The sequence below is a fragment of the Aulonocara sp. 'chitande type north' Nkhata Bay genome, linkage group LG3, assembly GCF_057382095.1.
Source record: "Aulonocara sp. 'chitande type north' Nkhata Bay isolate Kocher_YH1m ecotype deep benthic linkage group LG3, A_spYH_male_GT1.1, whole genome shotgun sequence".
In the NCBI taxonomy this organism is placed as follows: domain Eukaryota; kingdom Metazoa; phylum Chordata; class Actinopteri; order Cichliformes; family Cichlidae; genus Aulonocara; species Aulonocara sp. 'chitande type north' Nkhata Bay.
Window position 1 is genome coordinate 65,382,259 of NC_141346.1, and position 26,096 is coordinate 65,408,354.

Consider the following 26,096-nt stretch of genomic DNA (forward strand, 5'->3'; position numbering starts at 1 on the left):
AACTCCTTTACAGTCCTTCTCCTCTCACACACGATCACACGACTGATTTGTCTGCAGCAGCTGTGTTATTGCTAGTATTTTATTATGTGTGTAATCTCCTCATATTGTTCCTGTGGTTTAGTTTGACTTCCTTCTGCAAACTCAGCTGCTCTGTTGCTGATACACCTCTCCATGAATATGATTGATCAGATGCTGTCAACACCATGTGTTTCATGTGAACGCTCAGCTGAAACCCTGGGTTGACTTATCGAGTTAATAACAAGCTTCACGTGACTGTGAATGCTAAAGTGAATCCAGATAAAGGAAAGAGACCCTGCTAATGTTGGACTCACTTCTTAGTGTAGATCCCAGGAGGAAGTTCAACATAGCCATTCTTTGTGCTAGCTCGACCAAACCTGAGACCACAGTGCAGGATAATGATCATCATCTGTCTCTGTCAAGGACATTTAAAATCCACAAATAACAAACATAATTATATTTTATCATTAAAAATATGTTTTCAATTAAAAAAGCATGAGCACACTGGTGGATTACAGAAACATGAAAACTCGTTAACAGTAAAGTTAATTTAGACGTAAACAAAGTGCAAACATACTGAAGTAGAAGGACTGATGTTTGTGTTAACCCTCACATGGGCTGTACAACATTATATAGGGAGACAAAAACAGAGATTATCGTAGCCATCGCTCTCTCGCATGGACGTGGCAGTCTTGCTGTCTGCTGCGAATCCTCCCCGTACCTCCGTGACCTCGTCTGGTATCTGCTCCCTCCTCTGTAAGAGACAGTAAAGGAAAACACGTCTCTGCCTAGTCTTGAAAATCTAATCTTATCATCCATTGTTCTTCTAGGGCCTCTTCTTCTTGTGGCCTCAGCTAACTGCTAATATTTAAATGGCTAACATTAACATGTGTGCCAGCCAGGTTCACATTTATGATGAACTACGATTAATTAACTGATGTTGAAACTGGAGCTTTACTGACCTCTGAAATTCCTCCTAAAGTGTTATTCAGTGTTGTGACAGTCAGCTGCTTCAGCTGCTGCTGGGATGGGCTGTGGCAAAGAGAACAGAGAAAATCAAAATCAGAGTTTTTCTCTGAATTAAAAGCAAGGAAACAACAATATATTCTACATGGTGAAACTGATGGTTTCTGGTGTTTGGGTCTGTTTTTCTGTATTTATGCAGATAACGTGTAAACTCAGATGAATTATACCATCAAATGTTAAAGGAAAATATCAGGATGAGTGTCTGTGAGCTGAGAAGGACGTGAAGCGAGCAGTTTATCCCAGAGCTGAAGCTGCTCTGTGTGCAGAGATGAGCTCAGATTCCTGCTGTGATTGATCAACAGTCACAGAAATGTAGACTTGTAGTTATTACTGCAGTATGGTCACAGCAGATACTGATAAACATGTATTATGAGGATGGATGATCAAGTTTCTCACTCTCTCCTTTAAATCTCAGTTTTTTTCTTCTTCACAGTTTATCTGTTAATTTATTAATGAATAACACTGAAAGAGTTTCTGTTATATTTCCCCTTGAACATCAGCTTATTAGGGCGGCATTAGGAAATAGCCCCCCTCCAAAGAATGAATAAATGAATGATGATAATAATAAAATGATTCAAAAGCAGAGCTCAGAGTGGTAGAATGGTCAAACATGGATCCACGGGTGGTTCAACTGCATTTGGTGACGTGACTAAAGCAAATCTTTCAAATAATCCCACCATCAACGGGATGTTGTCTCCTTTACTACGGTTACTTTACTTGGTCACCGTGTGAATTTCTTTGAAATGAACCAAATTCTTTTATTTGTTGGTTGTTGCATATTTAACCTCTACAGTCAGGAAAGGAGGAGATGAGGCCTCAACAATGTTGGGTTGTAGCTGTGGTTCAGGTTAGAGTGAGTGTCCATGGAATAAATGTAAGTCAGTGAACTGGAAACATGACTGTGTTCAAACTTTGTTTTCCTTTTTATAATGAGTCTAATCAAAGGTGGACAGAAGTATCTCCACTTTGACTTTTCTGTGTCACCATCAGAGCTTCTGCACAGTGTGGAGAAAGATCCAGAAGCAGAGCTGGACTGCAGACAGCCAGTCAGAGCAGCTGTGTACAAAGTAAGACTGAACATCTGTCTGCTGATGGACTCATTTCTGAAAACTGGACTTCTTGTGTTGTTCAGACATTGAAGACTTTTCTTTCTCTTTAGTCTCATTGTTTTTCTTTCTTTCAGCAGATGTTGGTCTGCAGGAGGTTTTAGATGAACATAAGGTCAGTCTGAGGAGGAGATGTGAACGTGTGACTGAAGGAAGTGATGAAACAGGAAGTGGAACCCTCCTCAACAGGATCTACACTGAGCTCTACATCACAGAGGGACAGAGTGAAGAGGTTCATACCCAACATGAGGTGAGGCAGCTGGAGACAGCTTCCAAGATGGACACCCTCCATGACGCTCCAATCAGGTGCCAGGACATCTTTAAAGCCTTACCTGACCAACAGAGACCCATCAGAGTGGTTCTGACCAACGGCGTGGCTGGTGTTGGAAAAACCTTCTCAGTGCAGAAGTTCACTCTGGACTGGGCAGAGGGCTTGGAGAACCAACATGTCAGTGTGGTGGTTCTGCTTTCATTCAGGGAGCTGAACCTGATCAGAGATGAGCAGTACAGTCTTCTGGAGCTGCTCCATGTTTTCCATCCAACATTACAGAAGGTCACAGCAGAGAAGCTGGCTGTCTCTCAGCTTTTGTTCATCTTTGACGGCCTGGATGAAAGCAGACTTTCATTGGATTTCACCAACAGGAAGCTGCTGTCTGATGTCACACAGAAGTCATCAGTCAGCCAGCTGCTGACAAACCTCATCCAGGGGAATCTGCTTCCCTCGGCTCTCGTCTGGATAACTTCCCGACCCGCAGCAGCCAATCAGATCCCTCCTACATGTGTTGACAGGCTAACAGAAGTACGAGGCTTCACTGACGCCCAGAAGGAGGAGTACTTCAGGAGGAGATTCAGTGATGAAGAGCTGTCCAGCAGAATCATCTCCCACATGAAGTCATCCAGGAGCCTCCACATCATGTGTAGTATCCCAGTCTTCTGCTGGATCACTGCTACAGTTCTGGAGCACATGTTGACTACAGAGCAGAGAGGAGAGCTGCCCAAGACCCTGACTGACATGTACTCACACTTCCTGCTGGTTCAGACAAAGAGGAAGAAGAACAAGTACCATGAGGGACGTGAGACGAGTCCACAGGAGCTGACGGAGGCTGACAGGGAAGTTCTTCTGAAGCTGGGGAGGCTGGCGTTTGAACATCTGGAGAAAGGAAACATCATGTTCTACCAAGAAGACCTGGAGCAGTGTGGTCTGGATGTGACAGAGGCCTCGGTGTACTCAGGAGTTTGTACAGAGATCTTCAAAAGAGAGTGTGTGATCTTCCAGAAACCAGTCTACTGCTTTGTTCATCTGAGCATTCAGGAGTTTCTGGCTGCAGTCTACATGTTCCACTGTCACACCAGCAGGAAGACAAAGGTGCTGAAGAACTTCTTGGGAAAAAAATACGAGTCCTCTCTGGATGATTTCCTGAGCAGAGCCATGTATAAATCCCTCCAGAGTAAAAATGGCCACCTGGACCTGTTTGTTCGCTTCCTTCATGGCCTCTGTCTGGAGTCCAACCAGAGACTCTTAGTAGGTCTGCTGGGTCAGACAGAGATCAGTCCAGGAACCATCCAGAGAGTCATCAACAACCTGAAGGAGATGAACAGTTATGGAATCTCTCCTGACAGAAGCATCAACATCTTCCACTGTCTGATGGAGATGAACGACCTCTCAGTACATCAGGAGATCCAAGACTTCCTGAAGTCAGAGAACAGATCAGAGAAGGAACTCTCTGAGATCCAGTGCTCAGCTCTGGCCTTCATGCTGCAGATGTCAGAGGAGGTTCTGGATGAGTTTGACCTGCAGAAGTACAAAACATCAGAGCGGGGACGACAGAGACTGATTCCAGCTGTGAGGACCTGCAGAAAGGCTGGGTGAGTCCAGATGTGATCATTAACATCATTGATCAGTGTAGTGTTAAGGTTCAAAAATATTGGGGATGGAGACAAGAGAAAAACCACAATAACAACACTGGTCCGGTCGGGTTGAGTCAAACGATGGTTTTAATGATCACACGCGTGGGAGATGGACACTGATGCAGACAGCCTCAAAATCTCAAACTGGTGGAGCATTGCTCAAACTTTTATAGCCTCTGGTGTCTCCACCTTATCATAAAACCTAAACATTCACATGCTTTCTCCCACACAGCACCTAAGCTACGACCTTGGCTCCCCGTTTATCTGCTCCTGCTGAGATGGGGCAGAAAACTCCAGTATGTTCTGTTCTCTTCTAATCAGACAAATAAAGCAATGACTTTCTGCAAACAGTATTTCTTATAACTCAGCAGTATAATGCATCATAAAACAATATCATTCATTCACAATAAATCAACAGTTTAATATAATGCACATCAGTTTAACTAATGCAATAGTTATCAGCTTCTTCTAATTCAGGAGAATAATGCAAACTAAAACTACATAATAATTCACAATCTTTAATTAGGGGTATAGCATGGCATAAAATAATATTAGAATCTAACAATTCCCCCTGATGAGGTCATTAGAATAATGACCTCACCAACACCCTTCAATTCAATGTGGCCGGGTTCATCTCTTCTCACTCCTGAGGTTCTTTGTCCCCCTGATGGGCGAACCATATGTGGGATGACCTCTGTGTTTGCGCAGTTCAGATGCAAGAAAAACTATTATTCCAACAATAGCGGGTACAGATGACACTCCCCAGGTCTCCCACAGCTTTTAGCCTTTATTTTATTGCTGCAGCTACCAGTGTCGTCCAGTTGGGTGATCCTCTGCTCTTCATTCTTCAACCTTAGGGGTTAGACAACCCTTCAGTCGTGGCACAGATCAGGGGATTATTCTGCCCCGATTTCAAACAACGATCTGTGTATCCTCCAGAAAAAGGAACAGGAAGGTGTTCCCCTTTTTGCCCAAAAGCCTCTCGAACTTCGTTGGTCTGGTGTTCCCGGATTTCCGCCAACCCCTTCATGGTTATTGCTGTGTTTATGGGATCCATCCTTTTGTGGTGACTAGCTGGAGCCCAAATGCCATGACCCTTGGACCCAGTTGATGTCTCGGCAGTCACTGTGTCTATCTCTGCTACGGAGGATCCTCGCATATCTGTGACCTCGTCTGGTGTCTGTTCCCTTCCCTGTAAGAGACAGAAAACCAAAACACCTCTCTTCCTAACCCTAATAATCTAATGTTGTTATCTACTGACCTTCTAGTGATTCAGAATTGGTTTAAAACATTCAGAATGTCCCAGGGACTTATTCTAATCATATCCTATGTGTGTGTAAGCGTGTTTGCATTTAGCCCTCTGCACTCAAGGCATTTCCTACACTTTATCAGTCCGGACAGTCACGCCAAACGAAGCTTCTGACCTTCAAAAGACCGAGTGCCAACTCATTATAAGCACATTTGCAAGGTGTGTCTGAAAATTATTGAAACCACTCTTTTTAACAAAAGACCAAGAAATTAACAAATCTTCTAAACGCTATTCAGTTCATTTCAATGATTAATGCTTAAACATGGACGTCATGATCTATGCTTCTCACTGATTCTCTAAAAGGTCCGTCTTCTCGGACCGCTATTAGCTTAAGCTTTACCATACCTAAGGTATTAAAGACACAAATGAAGTTATAAAATGTTCAAATAATCCTTGTTTTATGTTAAAGCTCAACTTCCCCTCTCCCCCTTTTTTGACACATTCCAATGTGTCAAATCAACGGAGCTAGAACATTCAAAAAAGTTAGGCAGCTACAAAGTTTCCCAGACTCTTAAGGTGATCCGCGTGTAATGTTCTGACTCAGGTATTTAATATTTTAATAAAGGTCGTTTAATTAACTACCACTACTTAAACTAAATTTAAAGACATAATTGAAGAAAAGATCACAAAGAATAACATGATATCAGTGTTTTGTAAGCGCGTGCGGCCTTCTATGCTCGAAGCCTTTTCCCTCAATAGATCAGTCAGACATTCGCGCTGACTGTAGCTTTTAACCCTTATTAACTTGAGCACAACTCTACAATGAGCAACAAGTTGCAATATGTATGAAAATGATCATGGTTACACCTGCAATGAAAAATTATATCATTATCCTAACACCTGTAAATAGAAGATTCATCAGAGGTTATAACAAACAAGCTTCAATAAATGATCATCGATGCAATGCTTGTTGCATGATTCTCATACAATAATAATGCTGATATTAAAAATAACAGTAAAACACCCCCTTTTATCCCGTTTCACTCGACACATAAACGTTTATAAATGCCTCTTTTATTCTTAATTTTATTTCCCCCTGTTCTCCCCTTACTGACCACAGCGGGGGGATCTTAGTTTTGAATCAGCCATGAATCCAGCTCACCTGATTCATCAGTGAGCTCCACCATCACTGGCGTCTGACAGGGTGGCGCTGCATACTCTTCCTTTAATGTCACTATTTTCAACCTGTTAGTTAGAGTGTTTAAACCTGAAGTCGACTACGTCCACAACAAGTCAATACAGCTGTAAATGTGGCCAATTATCAATCTATTACCAATCAATAACAACAGATAACTTCTATTTTATGCATGCTTTTAATCAACCACTCACCCAGAGGATCTCCAATCCCAGGAAATTCCTTCTCCTCAGTCAATGAGTCTGTCCTCCTTCCATGCCCTGGTAACTGGTCCATCCAGAGCCACATGATCTCAAATATACATACGACAAGCCAAACCACACCTTGGTCACACCAACCCTTTTCCGCCCCGAAGATGTCCAATGCCATCCTCGTATGGACTGAAAGTGGCTTTAACACTGACTGTCCTGACAATCCATCTCATACATTTCCTGGTCAGATTTGGCCAATCTCTGCACCAGGGTTTTAAACGTTTCGCCATTTTCATTAGTTGTTATTTTTTTATTTAGTTTCAATTCCAGATTTTCAATTTCTACCAGTTGTAATTAGTTTTTACCAATTCTTTGCTAGTTTAGTCTAGTTTTTATTTTCTGAAACTCCTTAGTTTCAGTTCAGTTTTAGTTGTGTTTTGCAAAAATTAAGTGTAACAAAATCTCAGTTCCATCATATCAATCATGCTCTTCTGGTTATCCTTGGGTGTTGAGACTAATAACTGTTAACTCTTGCCGCACCGAGTGTTCCTAATTTTGGTTGAAGTGAATTGATAACCTTTTGAAGGCGATTGTTTCACACCTTTATTTAGATGTCCCAGTCCTGTTATCTCGGGATACATCACGCTGCCTTATCTGGGGTTAGCTGTTTTCGGGGGATGCGGGTTGAGTGGGGGAGCTCTTCAAGGAGGGAGAGAGTACTCCCCCTGATGAGGTCTTCTAGGTAAGCTAGGTTAACCTTCTTGTGTGAGCTTTTCAAATGCACTTTAAGGTTTGTGGGATTTTTAGTCTTATAGATGTCCCTCCTAACCCCCTGATGACCCAGTATTTCATTTTTGCACACTGTAGTACACATTTAGTTTTTGCTTGTAGCTCTCATACTCTACTTGCCACTCCTCTAAGTCCTGATGTTTCTTAGAGAGGACAACAGTACCTTTAAAATTATATCACATGTGTGGGGGTGTGGCCTTGCCAATTGTTTTTCCCACCTTTTCAAAATGGCTGGCGTGCCCACAAGCACATTTTATAGAAGAAAGGAAGGTAAGCTTGATATTTACATTTAAAATGTTTTGTTAAACTCAGATTTTTATTTTATTCAAAAAATAAACATCTAGTAAATAATTTGAGGGGTCTTTGAGAATTAGGCTTATTTTGTTTCACAGAGAACATGACTAATTTATTAATGTGTGCTCTACACATTGGGACTTTGTACTTATATTTATTTCACTTTTTCCTAATACACAACTTTTGACAAAGGCAGAGAGAATTCATAGCAGAATTATTGAGGGAGATTCAAACATAGATTTTTCAAAAGATAAGAGTCATGTGAGCCAGGTAGGGGAGGGTGAGAACCCACTAAGAGCCACACAAAGATTATCGAGATGCAGTGGCAGATGCAATAGAGGAAAACACAGGGCCACCTAAAATCTGTCCTCCTATTTGGTGCAAAAGCAACATGTAGGAGAATCTGGAATTTTTTGATTTTGAGTTAAAAAGAAAATATGGGTAAAATGCAGAAATCTTTTCCAGTAAAGTAAAAAATAAGAGTCGCAGTTATAGCTGAATCCATAACACCTAATTGTTTCTACAAGATCACGTCGTTGCTAAAAGTTATCAGTGATCTCAATGTGTGAAAAGAACTCACAGTATCTGGAGTTTAAGCTCCTCTTGGCTGAGAACCCTGGGGCAAACATGTGAACAAGACCTCAATAGTACCAGTAATGAAGAGTTCTCTCCAAAGATCAATAAAAGGAAGCCCCCATCCGATGAGAGTGTAGCAAAATATGGTTCACTCCACTTGCCTGAAATAGTTAACAGTCCAAGGCATTTCAGTTGTAGAATGGTTGGGTGCAACAGCAAAACATATGTGAGATGTGGGAAGTGCCAAATGTTCCTTTGTATCTCCAAATAAAAATAAAAAATCACAGTACTTCCTCAGATATCATAAATAAATTGACTTTTGTGAAATAGAAAGCCCAGTGCAATCACTTGTTCCTGAACCAATGGCTTACAGCTAGTGAAGTGTCAGTGACTTCTAATTTGATCCCTGATCTACAGTTTTATGATATTGTTATATAAATAAGTTTTAATATCCTGCTTACAAAAATTTCAGTGGAACATGTAATCTTCTTAAATAGCTCTTGAATGTTGTTAGTTTCACATTCGTGATCAATGAACTCCCCTTGTGCACTGTAGTGCACATGTTATAAAATTTAAATAAAATTAGTTAAACACAATTTTGTTTTTGCAATGTGTTTATTTTACCGTCCCAACACTCTTGATTTATCTTAAAAACAAAAAAAGAAAAAAGAAAAAGAAAAAATGAAAATACTTATTGATGCAACTAAACAGATTTTGCTATAAATCCAGTTAATTTAAGTTAATTTTGTGAACATTCATTACAGTTTTAGTTAGTCTTCCTTTTTGTTTTGATTTTATTACCGTTAACGCAAATTTTTTCCACTTCTAGTTTTCGTTATTTCATTTGTTGTCTTTAATAATAATAATCTTCTCTACACCCTTGAATAAACATACTTAATATGATCAACATTTTTGCTGTGTATCAATTCACTTTTTTTTTTTTATTCAAATGCTCCAGCCTTATGTGGTTTGTGACATGTGTTGATCTAAACCTCCACTCTGTCTCTAAATGTTTGAAGACTTTTTAAGTTCAGGGTCAAATTTTGAGAATTTGACCATAAGTGAAAGTTATGGCGTTATCACCCCCTTTGGGGATTACCTTTTTCCAGTTTTGATGATATTCCTCCCCATTCTCTATTTTTTGCAAGTACCCCTCTTCGGTGTCGAGAAACTGTTGGTGTGATCAAGCGGGTGCTGTAAAAACAAAAGCTCAGGACAGAACAGTCACCAGTCATGTACTTCATTCAAAATTAACATATATTAAACTTCATATTGATCCTCTGAGTGTAATGGTACATTTTAATTTGCACTTCTCCAAACTAAAAACAATATTTTCTTTATTTTACTCTTGTTCTTGTGCAGCACCACCCCTCAGCACATGCCCCTGTTATTTTATCTTACTTTTAAATTGTTGACTACTTCAAGAAAGCGCCCAAAAGACGGGGACCAGTGTTTATCATTACATATCTCCATTTTGAGTGTGGCTGTCTATCATTCCCCTGTTATTCATAGACCTCGGTGGAGGGTTGTTTGTTTGTTTGTTTTTACCTCTAAAAAAATTTATTGACTTTTTACAGTGACCCACTATGGTTAATAATAACATGTTCAGTCGTGAGTGGAATCAAACCTTTTCTTCACTTTAGCATTTAACATTCCCAACCATATAATATGATACATTAATTACAACACAGCTACTAAAACACAATTTTCTTAATGCAAACATCAGTAACTCAAAATTAGCAACCAAAGGGTTAAGTCTGCAGTTCACACTGCTGTGAAGCTACAGCTCTTTAGTCTCTGACCTCCTTCTGTTCTTGCAAACAAAACAAAGCAAGACAAAACATCCACCCTTCTTTTACAGGCTGGGTGAATTGTCTGTGGACGTTCAATAATCCTAAAGTCGGCACCGTTTTTTGTCTCAGTATCAAGTCAGTTAAACTTTTAGTCGTCAGTCCATCGCAGTCCAGACACATGCACATCCACACACATTCATACCAGATATTGCTGATAATAGAGTCTCACGCGCAACCTATTCGAGGCTCCCTCACCAGCAAGATGACGTCATCATTTTAAAGGAAACAGTTCCTTGTTTGTTTTTCCTTCTTTGGACTGGATTGACTCGCTGCAATCCTTTTAGGCTTCAGGATCAGTGTCCCATATAAGTGAATTTTCTCCCAAGCCCATTATAATCATGGAGAAAAAATACTTTGCGACTGTTTTCAGTAAGAATATTTTATAGCGCTTTAAAGTTCAATCTCTTAGGCCTGGATTAAAGAGCTGATTTGTTAAATCAGGAACTCACAAAATACCAAAATATCACCACCGGTGGATCACACCTCTCAGATGTTCTTATCTCAGTGCACTGTAACAAAAGAAAAAACAAACGTAAACAATGAAACACTCATATAATAACAGATACTGGGGCCCATTGGAAACATGTCCAAAGTTCAAACCATCTTTCTCTCTCTTAGAGAAAGAGAACAATCCAAACCTCACTGATAGAATCAACCTAGTGTCAAACAAAACCCTAAAATCAACCCAGACTTCACACACTATATTTTGTAGGCATACAGGCACCATAACTCCTTTTTTTTTTTTTCACTGACAAAAACATGTTGGATCAACTTAATTCAATAGTAGACACTGGTTGCACACAAATGTTTTGCTTTGGCAGAAACTTAAACAACTGAGTCAAATCAACACAACCTTTTCATATTCTCTCCGAAATAAAACTCACATCATTCACTCATCATTTTCACTCTGTACCACTGCTCCTTATCAGGCTGTGTGAAGCACAGTACACAATTCAGTGGAGGCCTTAAGCCATAAACAGACATCACGCACAGACATTGTTTTCACAACCAAACTATTTTAGACCTTGTCCCCTAAATCTACACAGATGCCCTCTGTGTGGCATGAAATGCATTTAACCAATAAACAATCAATGAGTTCTTATTGTTGTAACCGACTCCATATTTGGATGTTCGTGTGCAGCATTTGTTAGTAAAGCATTCTTCATTGCATCAGCGTGTGTGTATCACTCTTTATTGCACAAGCTTGTAGATGTGTGTGTGTGTGGATCACTTCTCAGTGAATTGAATCAGCATTTCGTTTTTTTTTTTTTTTTTTTTCCTTTTGCACGTGTGTGTGTCATTTCTCACTCAATCAACGAGTGTATATGTTCATATGTGTGTTTCTCTTCATTCTGAGTCAGTGCATGTGGATGGGTGTGTTTGTGTGGGTGTTTGTGTTCATCACTTTCCTGTTCTGGTGTTCTGGGTAAACCACGGCCTGAAGCGTGCCCTGGGGTCCTGCCCTCCTACTTTTCAGTCCATTTGCATCCGTTGGTGCTGCTGCTCAAAGTTCTGTCCATACTGGTTCTGGCCCCAATTGAGGCAGGTCTTTTTCTCCAGTATCCTGCATCTTCTCCTTATTCCACTCCTCCTTAGCTTGACCCTTTTGCTTCTGTAGCTCCTTCAGGGTTTTGATACGCAGCTCAATCGTCTGGATGTCAGTGTCAAGCTCCAGTCTACGCTGCTGCTCCAGCTCTTCCTCTGTTTCTCCCAGCCAAGTCAAGATTTTGTTCAGGTCAAAGTTCAGCTGCTGTCACTGCTGCTCGTTCTGCTTTATTCTCATCTTCTTGCTGAGGTCCTGAGCCTGATTTCAAGTCGTGTGTCTGGGACTCCAAGCCTGATGGGTTCGATAATCAGCCAGCTCCTCCTGAGCCATGCTCAGTTATCTGCTCTGATGCCTTGAGCTCTTACTGAGGGGGAGAAACCTCACAATCTTTTCCGTCCACTTCAGATTGAAGTCCATCGATGTTTTCCTTGCTTTGCTCCACGGCCTTTTGCGGCTTTGCTGTTCGGCTCTTTTCAGAGGTCAGCTCCTGGCCGAGCCCCGACACCTGTGCCTTCAGCTCATTTTCTCCTGGTGTTTTGTCCATTCTGAGGTGCCTCCTGACCTCAGTTACTCCTCCTGTTTCTGGCACGCCCTTTTTGCTGCCCGATGGTCATTGTTGGTCCGTCACTGTCCTGCACAGTTTTAATGCAGAATGGTTAAGGTCAGCATGGTTTTGCTCGGCCTCTCTTTTCATCTGGGCTTAATGGGCGTCTCGTCACAGCTCTGTCAGCTGAAGCTGTCTTCTTCCATATGGCAAAAATGTAAAGAGTGTGTGAGAGGGGTGTGTCCGATCAGGCACAACGCTGGTGGCTTTGCGAGTGCCTCGTTTTCCAAATCCAGATGTTTATTTGTCACGTACACAGCAACAGAGAGAACAGTCTGTTGTTGGAATGGCTGAGGTCCTTCACGATCTTCCTGGCCTTGGTCCAGCACCGCCTGCTGTAGATTGAGTGCAGGTCAGGGTGCTTGGAGCGGATGGTGCGCTCGGAGCGGATGGTGCGCTCAGCTGATTTCACAACCCTCTGTAGAGCTTGTCTGTCCGGCATGGTGCTGTTCCCGAACCAGACAGTGATACAGCTGCTCAGTATGCTCTCGATAGTTCCTCTATAGAAGGTGGTCAGAATCGGTGGTGGGAGCCGGGCCTTTCTCAGTCTTCTCAGAAAGAAGAGACGCTGACGGAAATCTCCCCGTGTAGTGAAACGGGCCTTGGATTAAACACTCTCCGTCTCTGCTGCATGAGATCGTTTTCTTGCAGCACTGTTGACATTTTCAAGCTGTTGTTGTGGGTCCAGCTGCTGTAGCATTTGGTCAGGGTCACATCAAAGATGTTAAAGGAGAGAGCAACGATGGTAGGGGGGAGAGCAGGAGTCCAGGGTCCGCCTCGGCTTCCCGGGCCGACAAAGCAGCCTGTAATCAAGCATAAAGAGAAAAAACAAAACAAACACAAAACAAAAACAAACGAACAGGAAAATGATGTTATTTTGGCTGCATTATTCAGAGAGGGGAGAAACAACGGGACCAGGCCCTGTGTCAGCCTTCTCTCCCCCTTTTTTTGTTTTTTCTCTCCATATAATCCACTCATGACCCGCCAAGCTGACAGGACAACACAGGTACATGTTAAAATTCTTAAGATCATGTTTAAAAGCACAAAAAATTGGAATTTTCTTTCATTTAGTAATCACTTGTATTAATCAATCAGCAGAAAACATGTCACAATTTGACTTTTATTAACCACTAAATTTGTCGTGTCTTTTTTTTTTTTTTGATGTTAAGTTGTTGTCCTGCAACCCAGAGGGTTTATTTGTTAGTAGTGGATAAACTTTATTATTTAACGGCGGGTATATGTTAAGTTTCACTGCTTTACTTGCTGGAAAATCTTCACGTGTTCATGGGTGTAAGCTGTTTCTTCATTGCGTGTATGTGCGTTTGTAAATGGGCTAATTTAACGTTTTTCCTCAAACGAGGCATTTCTCTAACCCGTGCCTCTCTCTCACATTTCTCTGCTTGTGTGTTTTTGTTTCACCTTTTTGTTGTGATGCTCCGGACGCCTTCCCAACCTGCACAAGTCTGTTGGCCCCAATTTTATGTGTTAAAACTTCTCTTAATTTCTCCTTTAATTCTCTGCTAGCTGCTGTCTTTTTACAGCTGCTGATCCTTGCTGAGTTTGGTTTCCATTACTATAATTTGCTTCGGCCGCTGTGCTTGTGGGGGCAGTTGGTCCAGGCCCGTAGCCACCTGTATCAACACACTGAGAGATTTATTTAATATCATTTTCATCACTGTTAAATAGACCAGCAGGCAAGACGCCCACCTTTGCACTGCAGACTACATGCCAGTCTCCCAACACACTCCTCTCTGAGTTTCAGTTTTAAAACCCAACACCATTCACACCCTAGTCATTCAAAACCTTATTTGTAATATTATAATCAGCAAAATCAGCGTTTTAATTACAGGCATGTATCATTATTTGCAAATCATAATTATAAAACTCAAAAACACGCTAAACAGGAAGCAAAGTCCTCTGTGCGCGTCACCGAACATTTGCATGTTCACACACAGTCTAAAAATAGCTTGCAGCGCTGCAGTGCGCTGTCGTCACACACAGGGTCACACAAAGCTCAGACAAAACTCTATTATTTTATATTACAAAGACGTCTTATATTTACAATCACTGACAGGCCTGACAGATTCAGCGCCTAACAAATTTCGACAAATTTAACCATAACGGGTCCAACCGAAGAAAGGTAACTTTTTTGTAATCAATCAAACAGTATCTGTTACTTCTGGAACAGTTTCTGACCTAATTTCTAAAGAGTGCCTACACAATTTCGATAAATTTAACCATAACGGGTCCAACCGAAGAAAGGTAACTTTTTTGTAATCAATCAAACAGTATCTGTTACTTCTGGAACAGTTTCTGACCTAATTTCTAAAATCCCTAACTCAATTTAACAGTATCCAAAAAAGCACATCACACCGTTCCAAACGGTGAGGAGAATCTAACTCCTAGCTTATTTCAGGATGCCCTGTACCCCACAGATAAGCCAAACTGAACTAACCCTGTTCGCCGACAGGTCAAGACCGCGCGTCCACGGCCAGGAGGGAGCGTAACCTCCGGGCTATGTGCTTCTTAGCGGACTCTAACTGCCGTTCTATAATAATTTATAACAATTTGAAACAACAGTCAACACCCTAAAACAAGAGTCTGACTAAGGCAAGTGCCACCTAGAGGTCAATGGAGCCTACCCTCACTTATAATCACACAGGACCACACTTAAACCCATTTTGGACTTTAACCAACAACATGACCAATTCCCCACCAAACTACTTGAGCCTTTATCTCATTTCCTTGGGACTCTAACCCAGCATTTCATACTTCTTCAACTTCATTACAGACTCTTAGCCGACTTTAACTGCATAACACACGGTGATTCTCATCAAAATCAAAACAGACCCTCTACCAGTAATTTCAGTGAGTAGACTTTAATTTAGTCATATCCAATTTGGCACACTTTGGAAATAATTCAACAGGTAGTGCCTTACCTTTAGATAAGCCGGCTTATGCCCACTCACATCAGACCACTGGCTCATGCCTGTCCGTTCGACAACCTCGGACCGTCCAAACTTTTAAATTCCACCCCAATACCACAGGACGAGCCCCCAAAATGTTAAGGTTCAAAAATATTGGGGATGGAGACAAGAGAAAAACCACAATAACAACACTGGTCCGGTCGGGTTGAGTCAAACGATGGTTTTAATGATCACACACGTGGGAGATGGACACTGATGCAGACAGCCTCAAAATCTCAAAATGGTGGAGCATTGCTCAAACTTTTATAGCCTCTGGTGTCTCCACGTTATCATAAAACCTAAACATTCACATGCTTTCTCCCACACAGCACCTAAGCTACGACCTTGGCTCCCCGTTTATCTGCTCCTGCTGAAATGGGGCAGAAAACTCCAGTATGTTCTGTTCTCTTCTAATCAGACAAATAAAGCAATGACTTTCTGCAAACAGTATTTCTTATAACTCAGCAGTATAATGCATCATAAAACAATATCATTCATTCACAATAAATCAACAGTTTAATATAATGCACATCAGTTTAACTAATGCAATAGTTATCAGCTTCTTCTAATTCAGGAGAATAATGCAAACTAAAACTACATAATAATTCACAATCTTTAATTAGGGGTATAGCATGGCATAAAATAATATTAGAATCTAACAGTAGGTTAGTAGTTTAATGTTGAAAATAAAATCAGATTGTAACCACAAAGTGTTTGTGTCCGTACGCTGCAACCTTCCACACCATTCCTTTATTGTACAGACTCAGCAGCAGCTCCATGGATCCCAAATCCAAGAGTGGAGAACAGATTTGAAGTGTGTCACATCCATGCAGTCACAGCTGTTTCCACCATGTTTCCACTGATATTAATCCTGTTCAATGACACGTTTCATATCAGTGAATATGTTCTTTAGGACGTCCACTGACATGTTTAAGTGTCCTGCTGGAAATCACTCAAATCATCCATGAAATCCATGAAAAATCCTTTTAGTGTTTCTAACTTCACCCTCTGTCCTCTCTCTCTCTCCATCCTCCTCACTGCTTCTTTCACTGATAATCACACAAACATCGTATTCAGCTACAAAATAACACAATAATATCATCTGATGATCAGTGATTATAAGAGCAGGATCCATATTTGATATCAGAGTAACACACTGCTTGGTTATGTGCAGTCATCATCAGTGACTGTGGGTCAAACAGAAGCTCTCTGATTGGTTGCTGACCTTGGTCACCTGTCCACTCTCACCTGTTTGTGTTTGCTCTCTCTTTGCTGTCTCCATCCTCTCTCTCCTTTCTCTCCCTCTCTGTCTTTGTACGTCACTCAGGTCCAATGGAAACAGTGACATTTACAAACCAATCAAAGACAAACTGATCCATGTCAGGTTATAACAATATTCAAAGTGAATACAGGCTGCTGCTGGACACAGACAGGTAACATCATTTTGACTTGCTGTCACCTGGATCTGGACTCATAAACACTGAAGCCCTGAACAGGAATACAAATCATTTTCTGCCAACTAGCGACACACCAGCAGATAATGGCTCAGAAAGCTAAAATGAGCCAATCATTTCTGTGTTTAGTTCCCCTGAAATCAGATCTGATATCAGCAGCTCTGAGTTCATTCATCATTATTGTCCAGTGATGAGATTTCTGCTCCGTTTGGTAACAGTCAGCAGGTTTTTCCTGCGTGTGGACGTGAACAGTCGTACCTGACAGCAGGTAGCAAACAGAGATCATCTTTCCAGCTGGAACTCTTCACTGAGCTGAACTCATTCAAAATGTTCTGGAGTCAAAACAGGAAACAGTCCAAATGTGTGTCTTCACTCTGACTCTGGATCAGATCTCAGTGACAGACTGTGGACATTATGGAAGCCTAAATGTGACACCATCTTCCTCCTTCATCTGCAGATTAAAGCCAAACAAAGATGCTCATTAAAAGTCTGCAGGTCTGAGAGAGACTCAATTGTTGTGTCATGTCAAGCACAGTAAGAGGAGCTGAAGCACAGATGTGAAGAGCAGATTCATCAGATTATGACCTCACTCTGTTTTGTCTTCATATACATTCAGTCTGTGTTTATAATGCAGATTTTCTGCTTTTATAATAACACATTTTATATTTTCTATCATCACAGACTGACTTGGTGTCGACTCTCAGAGTCTCACTGTGAAGTTGTGGCCTCAGCTCTGAAGTCCAACCCCTCCCATCTGACAGAGCTGGACATGAGTTGGAAACACCTGCAGGAAGCAGGGATGAATCTTCTGTGTGCTGGACTGGAGAGTCCAAACTGTCGACTGGAGACTCTGAGGTGAGTTCACTGACTGCAGCTGTTGTAGTTTTTCTATATTTCAGGTCTTTGATTGATGTTTGAAACTTTCTTTAGTTCCTACATGTTCAGGATGTGTCTGAAGACAAATGTGAAGAAGTTTGAGTGCTTTCAGAAATGTTGTCTTTCCAAACGACTGAACAGCAGTTTTTCCTTTTGGCTCCAAACAGAAGTGACAGACTTGAGCAGGGTTCATTTAAAGGCTGACAGAAGTGGAGTGGTGACGGGAGATGTTTGACAGGACAGTGTTTCAGCCTCCACAGGTTCATGTTGTGCTCCATCAGTCAGTGAAGATGAAGTCAGTGCTGATGAGGCTGTAGAGTGTGTGAGGGATGTGAATGAGGATGATGAAGATCTGATGATAGCAGATAAAAACAGGCTGCAGAGACTTTGAGCCATACAGGGCACACAGTGTGTGTACAGAACAGCTGAAATCATTATGGAGGCCTCACTGGGATATGGAAGCATCACAGTACAGCTTCAGTGAAGCATTAAAGTCTCTGATATGAGATGAGAAATGAAGCAGCCAGAGCTTTTTCATGAGTGTGTCAGCCGGTGATCGGCTGTGATCAGCTGATCACGGGGCCGGGGTTAAAAGAGAGACGCCACCCACCTGTTCGCCGCTCAGACATCAGTATCTTCGTGTCAGGAGCTCCGAAACTCTGCCGACGTCAGTCTCCGCCTGATTCAGCAACTGTGAGTTACAATCCCTTTCAGTCCTTTTTCTCTTCCCGGCTCCGCTCGCTCTCTGTCTGTAACGACCGTTCCGAAGCCACGCTTCGTGCACTGGTCATTACTAGAATAACTGCGTGTCTGCTCCAAACCCACCGCTAGCCTTCGCCGCGCTTGGGTCTAGCCAGCACGCCACACGGGCACGCCGAATTACTGTGTGTAATCCGCCCGGCCGTGACAGGATGTCTGAGCCGCATATAGACCCAGCGGAATTCGAACGGCTGAAAGCCGAAGTGTTATATCTTCGCGGTGTGGTGGATCGGATGAGCACAAAGATGGAGTCTCTCACCGAAACTGTCCTCCAGCTTTCCTCTTCCGTCACCTCGCTGCAACGTCAGCCGGCGCCGGTGAGCGCTGAACCCCGGATCGGACTACCCGACAAGTGGAACGGAGTAGACGGCCGGCCTGATGGATTGCTCGCCACCTTAGACATGATGTTTGAATGTCAACCCACTAAATACGCCACTGCCCGTGCAAAAGTGGCGATGCTCACCTCTCTCTTGTCTGGCCAGGCTCAGGAATGGGCCGCGGCTCTCTACAACAATAAGTCTGCAGCGTGTAATGACTATGCTCTGTTTGTGGAGGAGTTAAAAAAGACTTTCGTTCCCCCCAGCAGTGAAGTGGAAGTGGAGTCACAGCTGCTTCATCTACGCCAGGGCAGCCGACCAGTCTGTTACTTCGCCTCCCAATTCCGCACCCTGGCTGCTAAGCTTCAATGGGGAGATGCTTCTCTGCGCTCCATCTTTCTAGAGGGGCTGGCTGATTACATCAGGGACGAGATGGCCGGCCGTGAGGCCCCAAAGACCTTGGATGAGGCCGTGGACCTTGCCCTGAAGATCGACCAACGTGTGATGTCGCGGCCTCGCCATGCCCCTCGGGCCTTAAAACCCTTCCAGCCTCAGCGGACCACGTCGTCGCGACCTCCTCCCCCCTCTGATGGAGCCACGGCTAGCCCAAGCAGCACATCCAGCGAGGAGCCCATGCAGCTGGGTGGACTCCCCAAAGAGGAGAAAGAGAGACGCTGGCGTGAGGGCCTCTGCGCCTACTGTGGATCAGCTCGACACCGTCGTCCCCAGTGCCCGCTACGGCCGGGAAACGACGACGCCAGGTAGACTGCGGGGGTGTCCCACCTGGCCCTTCCCACTCCTCCGATCCCTCTCGTTTTCTGTTACCGGTCACATTTCACCTGAAACACCAACAGTTCTCATCCGAAGCCCTCCTGGATACCGGAGCCGCCGAGAACTTCATCGACCAAAAACTAGCCTCTCGGCTTCGCATCCCATTGACTTCCGTCGACCGATTTCTCCCGGTGACCTCAGTAGACGGGCGACCACTCCAACCCTACCCGGTCCAGTTCCAGACCCAGCCAGTCCGCATGTCTGTCGGGGATCATCAGGAGGAGATCCGGTTTCTAGTAGTCTCGGCCTCTTCCTCTCCTCTCATCCTCGGATACCCCTGGTTCCGTCGACATGACCCCCACGTCTCCTGGTCTTCCTGCCAGATCCTGGACTGGGGTCCCCGGTGTTCACGCCGCTGCCTTCTCCTCCGGACTGGACAGGACTCAAAGTCAGAAGAGGCGTCACCCCCGGAGCCCGTCGATCTGGATAGGATCCCTCCGGCTTACCATGACCTGTCCGAGGTCTTCAGTAAGAGGCGAGCCTCCACTCTCCCTCCTCATCGCTCCTACGACATGGCCATCGAGCTCCTCCCGGGAGCAGTCCCTCCTCGTGGTCGCCTGTTCTCGCTGTCAACCGCAGAGAACAAAGCCATGGAGGAGTACGTCGCTGAGGCTCTCCAACAGGGCTTCATTCGCCCTTCTACCTCCCCTGCAGCTGCGGGGTTCTTCTTTGTAAAGAAGAAAGACGGCGGGCTTCGCCCCTGTATAGACTACCGAGGCTTGAATAAAATCACTGTTAAGAACCGCCATCCTCTTCCTCTGCTATCCACCGCGCTCGATTCCCTCTCCCAGGCCTGCATCTTCACCAAACTAGACCTACGCAGCGCTTACAATTTGGTGCGGATTAGAGAAGGGGACGAATGGAAGACGGCCTTCATCACCCCTAACGGGCACTGGGAGTATCTGGTGATGCCCTTCGGCCTCTGCAACAGCCCTGCTGTCTTCCAACACCTGATCAACGATGTCTTGCGGGACATGCTGGGCCGATGGGTGTTTGCCTATCTGGATGACATCCTGATCTACTCCCGCACCGAAGTGGACCATATTCGCCATGTGCGGGCCGTGCTAAGCAGGCTGCTCGAGTACCAGCTGTTCTGCAAACTGGAAAAGTGTGCCTTCCATCAACGGTCCACTACCTTCCTGGGCTTCACCATCTCCTCCAATGGCCTGACCATGGACCCGCAAAAGCTCCAAGCCGTGACCCAGTGGCCTCAGCCTTCCAGCCTTAAGCAGCTACAGAGCTTCCTGGGCTTTGCCAATTTTTATCGGCGCTTTATCCGCAATTTCAGCACCATTGTCGCGCCACTGACATCCCTCACTAAACCAGCTAACCTGCCCAGGCCCTTCTGCCTCCCCCCTGGTGCGAAACTGGCCTTCCGAGACCTTATCCGTCGGTTTGCTACAGCTCCCGTCCTGCTCCACCCTGATCCTGCCGGAGATTTTGTGGTGGAGGTGGATGCCTCCGATGTTGGCGCTGGCGCCGTCCTCTCTCAACATGGCCCGGATGGAAAACTTCACCCGTGCTGCTATTTTTCAAGGAAGTTCTCTGACACGCAGCGACGGTATGGTGTCGGCGACCGGGAACTCCTGGCCATCAAGTGGGCCTTGGAAGAATGGCGGCATTGGCTCCTGGGAGCGAAAGAACCATTTCTGATCTGGACAGATCACCAGAACCTGATCCATATTCGTTCTGCCAAGCAGCTCAACCCAAGGCAGGCCCGTTGGGCCTTATTCTTCGAACCGTACAACTTCCACCTCGCCTACCGCCCTGGCTCCAAGAACACCAAGGCAGACGCCCTCTCCAGGCAGTTCGCCCAGGACGACTTCACGTCAGACCCTGGACCTATCCTACCGTCTCATTGTTTCGCTGCCCCCCTTCGGTGGCCCTTGGAGGACTCTATCCGGGATGCCCTGACCGCCGAACCGCCTCCGCCGGAGACCCCAGCTGGGCGGCTCTATGTGCCGTCCCGGTGCCGTCAGGAGGCCTTGCTCTGGGCTCACTCCTCCCCGCTCTCTGGTCACCCAGGGCCCGACAGAACCCTCCAGCTCCTCCGTCGTGCCTTCTGGTGGCCCTCCATGACTCGGGACGTCCGTGACTTCGTTTCCGCCTGTGACACCTGTGCTCGGGCCAAGTCCTCCACCCAGCCGCCCGCTGGCGACCTTCACCCTCTCCCGGTGCCGAGACGTCCCTGGTCCCATGTCGGCCTTGACTTTGTTACCGGCCTTCCATCTGTGGACGGTCTTGACACCATCCTCACCTTTGTGGACCGGTTTTCTAAGGCGGTGCACCTGGTCGCCCTGGCCGGCCTCCCCTCCGCCAAACGGACAGCCGAGCTCCTCCTGGACCATGTCGTCCGGCTTCACGGATTCCCCAAGGACGTAGTCTCCGATCGGGGGCCACAGTTCACCGCCAGGTTCTGGAAGGCCTTCTGCCGCCTGATTGGAGCGTCTCCCAGCCTCTCGTCCGGCTATCACCCTCAGACCAATGGGCAGGTTGAACGGACCAATCAACAGTTGGGGCGCTTCTTACGGTGCTTCGTCTCCGCCCAACCGTCGCTATGGCCTCGTTACCTGGTGTGGGCTGAGTTGTCTCATAACCTTCACATCTCTTCTGCCACCGGTCTCTCGCCCTTTGAGGTCTGTCATGGATTTCAACCTCCTATCTTCAGCCATCAGGAAGCGGAGGTCGACCTGTCGGCTGCTGAACGGATGGTCCGCCGCTGTCGCCAGGCCTGGATCAAGGCGCGGGCTGCCATTTCCCGGGCCAACGCTCTGTACACCCGGCAGCATCGTCGCCGCCACCGCCCGGGTCACCCCTTCCGGCCGGGGGACCGCGTCTGGCTCTCCACTAAGCACCTACGGCTGCGCGGTGAGTCCAAGAAGCTCGCTCCCCGGTTCGTCGGCCCGTACGAAGTCACCGCCCGGCTCAACCCCGTGGCTTACCGTCTCCGGCTTCCGCCCGCCATGAAGGTCCATCCGGTTTTCCACGTCTCGCAGCTTAAGCGGCACGTCGCTTCCCCACTGGCACCCCCCTCCCGGGCCCCACCCCCGCCCAGGATCGTCGATGGGGGTCCTGTCTACGCTGTCCGTCGGATCTTGGACTCCCGTCCCCGGGGCCGGGGGGTCCAGTATTTGGTGGACTGGGCTGGCTACGGCCCTGATGAGCGCTCCTGGGTGCCGTCCCGCTTCATCTTGGATCCTTCCCTCGTCTCGGATTTCCGTCGCCGCCGTCCTGGCCCGTCGGGTGCCGGTCCTCGGGGGGGGGGTCCTGTCAGCCGGTGATCGGCTGTGATCAGCTGATCATGGGGCCGGGGTTAAAAGAGAGACGCCACCCACCTGTTCGCCGCTCAGACATCAGTATCTTCGTGTCAGGAGCTCCGAAACTCTGCCGACGTCAGTCTCCGCCTGATTCAGCAACTGTGAGTTACAATCCCTTTCAGTCCTTTTTCTCTTCCCGGCTCCGCTCGCTCTCTGTCTGTAACGACCGTTCCGAAGCCACGCTTCGTGCACTGGTCATTACTAGAATAACTGCGTGTCTGCTCCAAACCCACCGCTAGCCTTCGCCGCGCTTGGGTCTAGCCAGCACGCCACACGGGCACGCCGAATTACTGTGTGTAATCCGCCCGGCCGTGACAGAGTGGAACTCCACTGTGACTGTGAGCTGCTGCTACAGCCTCCAGATTAGCCAGCAGCTCATCCTGCTCAACATTTTGCAAACAAAAACTTTGTTCTGTCTTTTCTATGTTATACTGTAGACTTTCTTTGATACTGTGTCCAAAAGGAGCAGCTTTTACTTTGAAGGGGAGGCGTCTCTGTTTCCTCTTCAGGTTGGATGATGGAAGCAAATGAGTGTGTGATGTTCTTTCAGTGTTGCACTTTGTAGACGCTCCCTGAGCACTGGTCTCACAGCCAGCTGCACATAGAGACCAGTGTTGTTAGTCCAGGTCAGAAGATGACTTGTTGGAATGAAAATGAGCTTGTAGTTTGTCTGCTTTAATAATGTGACTGGAAAAAGGTGTTGGACTTCAAATATGTCCATTTCTTTCACACTTCACCTTTAAAAGTGAAGCCTTGTGGTTCCTGGAAGGAAAAACACGACTTTTTCAAGTCTTTGTCCTGTTTTTATGATAAATGTGCGACTTTAATGTGAAACATTCAGAGTTTTTTCTCTTGTTGTGTTTGTTTGAAGCTGCTTCCTGTTGGCTTCAGCTGTTTGGAGTTTCCATTTTCTAAACTTCTACATTCTGAACCTTCTTCAGCTCTGAACAGATGATGAAACACTGAATGATTTCAAGCTCACACTTTGTCTAATAAACTTACATCTTTCACTCTTTATACAGATTGATGGACTGTGGTTTGTCAGAGATCAGCTGTGATTATCTGGCAGCAGCACTGAAGTCCAACCGCTCCCATCTGAGACAGCTGGACCTGAGCTGGAACAGGCTGCAGGATCCAGGAGTGAAGCATCTGTGTGGTTTCCTGGCGAGTCCAGGATGTGGACTTGAAACTCTGGGGTCAGTCAGCATGTTTTAGTTGTGCTGAGATGAATATGATGTGAAAGTTGTGCTGACACTAAACTGCAGACATCAGGCTGATATTATACTGATCCACACTGAGGATCTTCATGGTAAAGTCTGTTTTCTTCTTCTCTGGTTTAGTCCATTGACTGCAGCAGAACAATGTTCACATTTCAAACAGTGAGACTCAACGTATGGCCCGCGGCCCACACGCGGCCTGCCCACCTTTCCTGATTCAGAGAGAGGGGACCCTGATTAACTGTGTAGTGTTCTTCCTCACAGTTCTAAGTATCAGACACAACAATGAATAATCCACAGCTGACTGTCTTTAGCAGGTCAAAGGTCACGGCACACAGCAGACAGTGGGAAATATTATAATTCTGATCATTTATCAGCACATATCCATATGTATAAAAACAAAGCTGACACTGTGAGACTTGATCAGAGGTGTGATCATCACAGCAGAGGCCTTTGTGTCAAAGTCACTGAGGATCAAACAGAAACACATGAAGCAGATTTTCCTGTTCTGGCTTTTTATAGCAGATAACCTTCAAAATATTCTGCAGTCCATCAAAAACTGAAGCAAACCATGAATCAACATGTGAACATGAGCTGATGCTGCTGAAGGGAAGCAAAGTTACAGAGGTTTGATTACAGACACAGCTGAGAGTTTGTAATCTGTCATCATTTTAAAAGGTTTAAATTTCTTCAGTATTGAACAGCAGAAATGAGGCTTTGTTTTGGGAGGCCGACAGCAGTGAACACAACAGCAGACTGGTGCGTAATAAGCAGTGAATAATGCAGGAAACAGATTTTTGAAGGTAAACTGTTCTTGAAGTACACTGAGAGAGAGAGAGCTGTGCAGGAAGTAAACGTCAAAGTCAGAGAGAATTCATGACGATGTTCATCAAACGTAAAGCGTAGTTTGGATCTTCTTCTGCTGCTGGTTCAGTCAGTTTTGGTTGGAGACAGATGAAACCTGCAGCTTCAGGATCTGTGAGCTGTCCACTTTCAGCCCCGACGGCATGTCCGTGTACGTGCCGTCAAGTGAACGATCCACGCTCTGTGTTTCCATCTTTGTGTGTTTAGCTGCTCTCATTTACTGTTTTATCTGTTTGCTTGTTGTTGAAATACTTTTGGGAGCTTTAACCTGAGATTCTGGCAAAATACATTTATATTAAAAATCGATTCAGGATTGAATGAATCAACATCGCTTTATTCAAATTAAAACCATTTAAATAGGAAAATCCATTTTTTTACACCCGCCTCTAATGCTGGGTAATGTCAGCTGGTCAATGTGCAGCTGGCTGTGAGGCTCAGGGAGCGTCTACAAAGTGCAACACTGAAAGAACATCATCCATAAATATTGAGTAATAACTGGACTCTCATACAGCGAGACTCAAATGCCTTTAGACATCAGCTTATCCTGCTGATCCAAGTCCAACACTGAGTTTGTAAAAACATGTTTGTCAATCATTTTGTTTGGTTTCTGAGGAAAATGATTCAATAACTTGCTGCTAATACACAACATTTCATCATATTTCCTCATAACCCTATTTTGTCTGACCATTTGATCCCATTTGAATTTGCAATAAAGGATCCACAGAGTTTGGTGACAATAATGACAGTAGATGTTTGTGTGAAAGTGCTGGAAGCAAATGAGTGTGTGATGTTCTTTCAGTGTTGCACTTTGTAGACGCTCCCTGAGCACTGGTCTCACAGCCAGCTGCACATAGAGACCAGTGTTGTTAGTCCAGGTCAGAAGATGACTTGTTGGAATGAAAATGAGCTTGTAGTTTGTCTGCTTTAATAATGTGACTGGAAAAAGGTGTTGGACTTCAAATATGTCCATTTCTTTCACACTTCACCTTTAAAAGTGAAGCCTTGTGGTTCCTGGAAGGAAAAACACGACTTTTTCAAGTCTTTGTCCTGTTTTTATGAGAAATGTACGACTTTAATGTGAAACATTCAGAGTTTTTTCTCTTGTTGTGTTTCTTTGAAGCTGCTTCCTGTTGGCTTCAG

The 26,096-nt window shown here is 45.0% G+C and overlaps 1 protein-coding gene and 1 long non-coding RNA gene across 4 annotated transcripts in view; one reads left to right on the forward strand and one right to left on the reverse strand.

Moving 5' to 3' along the window:
- Positions 1 to 26,096, forward strand: part of LOC147336613 (NACHT, LRR and PYD domains-containing protein 12-like) — a 62,793-nt gene that overhangs the window by 6,042 nt on the left and 30,655 nt on the right. For 2 of the 3 annotated variants that reach the window (XM_086285509.1, XM_086285510.1), the window contains exons 5-8: positions 2,035 to 2,111; positions 2,228 to 4,016; positions 17,457 to 17,630; positions 23,898 to 24,071. In XM_086285509.1, the coding sequence (XP_086141635.1) occupies positions 2,035 to 2,111; positions 2,228 to 4,016; positions 17,457 to 17,630; positions 23,898 to 24,071 (2,214 nt within the window). The remainder of the gene's footprint in view (positions 1 to 2,034; positions 2,112 to 2,227; positions 4,017 to 17,456; positions 17,631 to 23,897; positions 24,072 to 26,096) is intronic. The other variant, XM_086285511.1, reaches the window with a different exon arrangement.
- LOC147336614 (uncharacterized) lies at positions 612 to 17,120 on the reverse strand. The gene is made up of 3 exons (XR_015128311.1): positions 17,034 to 17,120; positions 981 to 1,050; positions 612 to 772 (listed from the first exon to the last, which is right to left on the reverse strand). It is a non-coding gene; the product is annotated as an uncharacterized LOC147336614 (long non-coding RNA).